The sequence below is a fragment of the Gracilinanus agilis genome, chromosome 4 (assembly GCF_016433145.1).
Source record: "Gracilinanus agilis isolate LMUSP501 chromosome 4, AgileGrace, whole genome shotgun sequence".
In the NCBI taxonomy this organism is placed as follows: Eukaryota; Metazoa; Chordata; class Mammalia; order Didelphimorphia; family Didelphidae; genus Gracilinanus; species Gracilinanus agilis.
This window is the reverse complement of record NC_058133.1, coordinates 219,218,774-219,224,773: the sequence shown is the minus strand read 5'-3', so window position 1 is coordinate 219,224,773 and position 6,000 is coordinate 219,218,774. Positions and strand designations below refer to the sequence as shown.

Genomic DNA, 6,000 nt, shown 5'->3' with positions numbered 1-6,000 from the left:
GAAAGATAAACCACCCCAAAGTGACAAAGCCCAAGGCATTGACTATGGGAAAAGTCTAGACTAAAAGGAGAAGTTAGGTAAGAGGGGCATTATTCACATAAAGATGAGAAACAGAAAGAGGTAGTAATTAGCTCTACTCACCAACCTTTTACCTTCTACCTCACATACCATTAGAAGTACTACTACTACTACTACTGCTACACATATTAAAACAATTACATTAAGTGGGTAGTTTATTCATATTTTGCAGAAAATTTACTTAGGGAGACAGACAAATACATGAGAAATCACTGCACTTTGGGTTCAGTCTTGTCAGTGCCATTTTCAGTGATGGCAATTGCTTTGACTACAAGTCTTTATAACATTTAACTAGTAAGTAAAAAAAAATATAAAATACTTAAAAAAAGAATTGGTTAACTTTTCTGCAATGATATAGAAGCTTACTAATACAAATTCATAGATAATTCTAAGAAGCTTGGGTCTTTAAGGCTCTTCCTGAGGGAGAAGTTTCCATTTTACTGTTGTATCCAATTCCACATCCAAATCTCCAAGCTCCTGCTCCTTTGAGAGCTCAAGGAATACCTAAGAATGGGAAAAGAAAAAGAGAAGACTAAGAAAAAAGAGATAAAAATTTTGACTATCTACAAATGATCAGAAAAAGTATTATTAAAGATATATGACAAATTAAACCTTCAAAATACACACTCACACACCTGTTCCAAAGTAGACTGAGAGAGACTATATTCCTCCAGGTTGAAGGTAGATTTAGCTGCACCAGAAAAAAAACAACTTTATCATAATTACATATTTCCCTTTAAACTTTTAAAAAATATAGCACAAAACAAATAGCAAACAGAGTGCACAGAGTGAAACAAGTCATTTTATGATTAAAGAAAAGATGATGTTTGGTTTATGGAAGTTTTAAACCTTTAGAAAAAGTCAATAATTTCATATTTTGTGTTTAATTCTTTACATATAATTACAGTTCTCTATTTCATATATGTGTGCGTATGTGTGCTCTATTTCCTTACAAAGCTATATGCAGACTCTTTGAAGCAAAGATGGGATGTAGATGCCAAAATTACAATGAAAGGATATACAATAAGTATGACCTTTCAGTATTATAGAGATAAATATTAATGACAGGGAATTCTTCATTCTCTGAGAAAAATGAATTCACCATTTTCTTTATTTGCTACTAAGTCAATTTGCATTGTTACTAATATTCATGTTCTTTGATAAGAAATAACCCAGTTGGGGGCAGCGTGGACTGTAATGAGGTGAAGAGAAGTTAAATGTCTTGCCAACACCATGCAAACAGTAAATATCACTTTTTTTCAAACATTTGTATTTGTGTTACCAGTGCTTCAGCCTCACTCACCATAAGCACTTAATAAATGCTTGTTAACCAATTAGCACAGAAAAAAAAATTTAATTACAGGTTCAACTCCTTATTTTATAGATGAGAAAACTGAGGACCAGAAAGATGAAATGTCTTTTATCTGGCCATACCATAAGTACTGAGTAAGAATTGGAACATAGGGTAGAGAGCTAAGGATGCTCAGGGGATAGAGTCAGGCCTAAAGATGGGAGTTCCTGGGTTCAAATGTGACCTCATATACTCCCTAGTTGTGTGACCCTGGGAAAGTCACTTAACCCCTGTTGCCTAGCCCTTACCGCTCTTCTGTCTTAGGAAAGTATTTTTTAAAAAAGAACTTAGGCCTTCTGATTTTTGCTTTATTATTATATTAATGTTTATAATATCAAGACAATAACTAATATAATATCATTAATAGCTTTACTATACTAATGTAACTCACTGACATTAATATTTTAATTATATTAAAACCATATAATATTATATCACAATATTAATGTTTCTTATATTTATATTAAAGCAAAACTCTTATTCTATTAATTGCCTCACTTGTTTATGCTTTATTATACTTTGTTGCATTGATTTTGCTTATGGCCCAACACCTTCTAGCTCTCTTACATTATTTTGGTTTTGGCTCCTTTACCAGTAAAATGATGATAATAATAATACATGTGTTACCTATCTCACAGCATTGCTGTGAGGAAAGCACTTTATGATTGTTAAAATGCTATATAACTTATCATCATCAATAAATAAGCATTTTCTATATTCCAGGAACTATGATCTTCATTTTTATCTTTGTTTTTCCATTATGTGCTGCATAGAATCTCATTTTTTATATCATCACTCTTACCTGCCTCCAACTTGGAAAAGGCCTGAGATAGAGGATGTACAACCTCCACAGGCAATTTATAGACCATTAATGAAGAAAACCTAGGGAAAAAATGAAGTAAGGTTTGTTTCTTAATGCTAACAACTTGAAAAAACACAACACTTTTGGGACTAATTTTCTATTTAAAAAATGTTTTTCTTTATAGATTGATTGGTATGAAACTGATTCAGGTTTTCCCATCTCCCTGTCTAAATCTAACTTTATGCCCTTTTCCCTGCCAACCAAATGCTTGTTATTCCTCATTCTTAATTTTGGTTGCTCAAAAGCACCACATTTAACATTCTGTATTTAACATCTCTTCATTCTAAAGGTCCTTAGTATGTCAAAATTCTAAAATCACATTTTTTTCCTACCCAACAACCCTTCTTCCTATGATTCCAATGCAAAGTGCTTTCCAAAGACCTAACACAAAGGGAACAGAAATACAATTAAATTATAAGAAAGATACTCAGGATTTATTTTAAAAATAAGTCACAGACAGCAATAATGGAATCTGGAATAATTTGTCCTTTCTAGATTACAGGTTTGTAAGTAAGCACTTATGCTAATATAATTCATATCTTCTTAGTTGTCATAGTTTATTATCCACATAGTAAAGCTATCTGCTCCCAAATTTTTAAAAAAGTGAACAAAATTCTTGCATTTTTAAAATTTGATTTTAAGAATCTGTGATGAAAGGTTCTCTCTGTAAGAGTGTGATGATACTCTGATACTAATTTCCTAAAAAAACACATTCATTTCATTAATGTACAATTCATTACTACATTACATTTTATGTTGGACTGCAAATGTAGTTGGTATTGTTCTTTTCCTCACTCTGTTTCTCTACTTCAACCCTGCTCCAGTTTAACAAAATTGTAAATAGGGTGGAGAAACTAAAGCTTTGTCCTGGGGACATCTGACATGGGAGTGGGATTAAATTTCCTCTCCCCTCTCCCCCAGTAATCCTTCCATGTGTTATAGTCTTCTTTCTAAACCCTTTGCTAACATTAACTGATAACCTCTATTCCACCTTGCCAGCACCCACAATTGTCCTCAAACTGTTATACTTCTTTGCTGGGGCTGGGCAACCTGACAAACTACAAACATATTCTTCCCGAGTCCTAGAAATAGTACAACTGCCATACCCTTCTCCACTGTTATGCCTCTCGTCTACCATCATATCTTCCCTCTCCTCAAGACTATGGAGCATATGATTCATTAGTTACTTCATTGGCATAGGTTATATTTTGAAAGAGATGCTCTGTCATCTCTAGTCCCTAAATAACAGCACAATTATGGAAGACTAGATTTTATGCCCAAACCAAAACTAACATGACTTTATCATACAATATCTTAAGGTCTTCTGCCAATACAAATGTACTCCTCCTCAGCTCCTTATCTGGGTATCAGGCTGCCTTCCTTTCAATACCCTTAGGGCAATATTCTAAGACTTTCTACAATTATATCTTAAATTCTCAAATCTTAGATAATTCCTCAAGGTTATAGGTGGTACGGTGATACTGGATGGGGCCTGGTGGAGAGATGGCCCAAGGTCCTCTGGTTGTGTAAGGACCTGAGCTGAGTGAAGGTGGGAAGCCTAGGTAAATACCAGGTCCCACAAAGTATTTGAAGCTCAGCTAAACACCCAACTCCCACCTAACAGTGCCTAGGAATAAGTGATCAAGTGAGAAGCTGTGAATTGGATCACACAGCTTCTCTGACAGCTTATCCTAGGTTTAGATCAGTGATTCCCAAAGTGGGCTCCATTGCCCCCTGGTGGGTGCTGCAGTGATTCAGGAGAGCGGTGATGGCCACAGGTGCATTTGGGGCCGGTGAATAACTGTAAGGGGGCGGTGATAGTATGTGACAGGGGGCACTAAGTAATATTTTTTTGGAAAGGGGGCGGTAGGCCAAAAAAGTTTGGGAACCACTGGTTTAGATTGATGGATAAACTATAGACTAATGGATAATGTCGATGACTGCGATTTGGTTTTGCTTGAGCAATACCTTCCCTCAGACCCAAGGATAAGATTATTGATCCTTAGGACAATAATGACTTTCACCTAAGTAGACTTTTAAGATTTAATTGTAACTCAGGGAAAGGAACAGGGTTGAAGGAAAGAGATTTTGGGAAAACTTCACTAAACTACTGATGATCAGGTTTGTCAATCAGGGGCAATCAGATTGAGACTGTCTGCTGGACAGGTTTCCCTCTCAGTGGCACTCTGGCCAGGCCAGGCACCTTTGGCCCTAACCAAAGTGACTGAGTCTTGATGTTGTTCTTCTTTGATGTTCAATGATTAATATATAGCACAGCTTTGTCCAGAAGTTGAGAAGGTGATAAGTACTGGAACAGGATGCAGATAACCTAAGTAGGTTTGGTTGGCCTACCCACCCAACCACCCAGGTCCCTTCTCAGGAATGAGAGAGTTTCTTGTTCCAGTTCCTCTCTTTTATAGTCCTGCCAATAGCTGCTTTTTCCCCCCTGGCTCATGGCATCTGGGTTGGTTCTGAATTTTAAAACTGTTAGGTATCACCCATCTTGGTCTCCATTTTGCATAGCAAAATGATATTACATTACCCACATCATTTCCTCAGGTTATTCAGAATATTAGGGCTCTACACACTAAACAATAGTTTTTCCTAGTCTCTTGCTTTTTTGAAGGTATATGCCTTTTGCCTTCCGATGTCCTGAGATTCAGCTTCTTAAAACAGCTTCTATGAATAGTTGCAAAGGTGTTGCAGGAAGGTTTAATAGAAGGGAGAAAAAATGCTTAACAATGAGAGCTATTCAAATGTAACATGGGCCTCATTAGGAGGCACTGCATTCCCCCTTACTGGTTCTCTTTATGAAGAGCTAGTTATTACCATTTAGAGATGTTTTGATGTGTCTTCTTGGTTTATGTTGCAGTTTCTTGGTTTACTACAAAGATTGCTTTCAAGAGGCAAAATGGTGGAGTGGAGGGAGTAACCCAGCCAAACTTGACCAATATTCTCTAAATAACTTTAAAATAATCAATTAAATAAAATTCTGGGACAGTATAGCCAACATAATGTAAAAGTGAGATATTTTCCCAGTCCAACACAAATTAAGAGGCTAGTAGAGGGAGATCTATTACATGGAAGTTGAGGGTTGACTCAGAGCACATGGCAGAAACACAAGTGCTGGACCTTGGATGGGGCTTGAGACTATAAGAGAAGCCACTCTTTTCCCAGAGAAAATAGTGGTTGGATAGCTAGTCAGAGATTACCAGTAACATGAACTGACCCTAGGTACAGTATTAAGTACTATTTGGCATCACCATTGCCTATAAACAGTTCTGGGTTGTAGTTCCAGAGAAAAGAGAAGTAACTGTGGTTAGTCACAAGGGCTTGGGAGCATAGTTTAAGGAGAGAGAGGAGCACTAGTCCTTTGGGATGCAGGGGATCAGGAGTCCTTCCTGAGTAAAGTCCAGAAGACAGATGAGTAAAGCATCAACCACATCTCTCTGAGGATAACAACATTTTAGAAGCCTCTAAAATTGTAGACTCCCAGAACTAGATCAGGAAATAGAAGCATAAAAAGTCTTAAGTTTACAACAGTGCCTCCCCACTTCTCAGTGAGCAGAATACAACTTTAACATAAAGTTCAAAGTCAAGAAGTAAGCTAGAAAAATAAGCAAAGAACCAAAAAACAACCTAATATAAAAAGCTACTATGGTGGCAAGGAAGACCAAGCGCAAACTCAGCAGACAATATGAAAACAACT

At 36.5% G+C, this 6,000-nt stretch overlaps 1 protein-coding gene across 1 annotated transcript in view; it reads right to left on the bottom strand.

Annotated features, from left to right (window-relative positions):
- Nucleotides 1-237: 237 nt before the first annotated feature.
- Nucleotides 238-6,000, bottom strand: part of LOC123246223 (ATP-binding cassette sub-family A member 10-like) — a 129,161-nt gene continuing 123,398 nt past the window's right edge. Inside the window, exons 36-38 of the mRNA XM_044675154.1 lie at nucleotides 2,232-2,311; nucleotides 714-769; nucleotides 238-582 (exon numbers count right to left, since the gene is read on the bottom strand). Of these exons, the coding sequence (XP_044531089.1) occupies nucleotides 484-582; nucleotides 714-769; nucleotides 2,232-2,311 (235 nt within the window). The 3' untranslated portion in view covers nucleotides 238-483. The remainder of the gene's footprint in view (nucleotides 583-713; nucleotides 770-2,231; nucleotides 2,312-6,000) is intronic.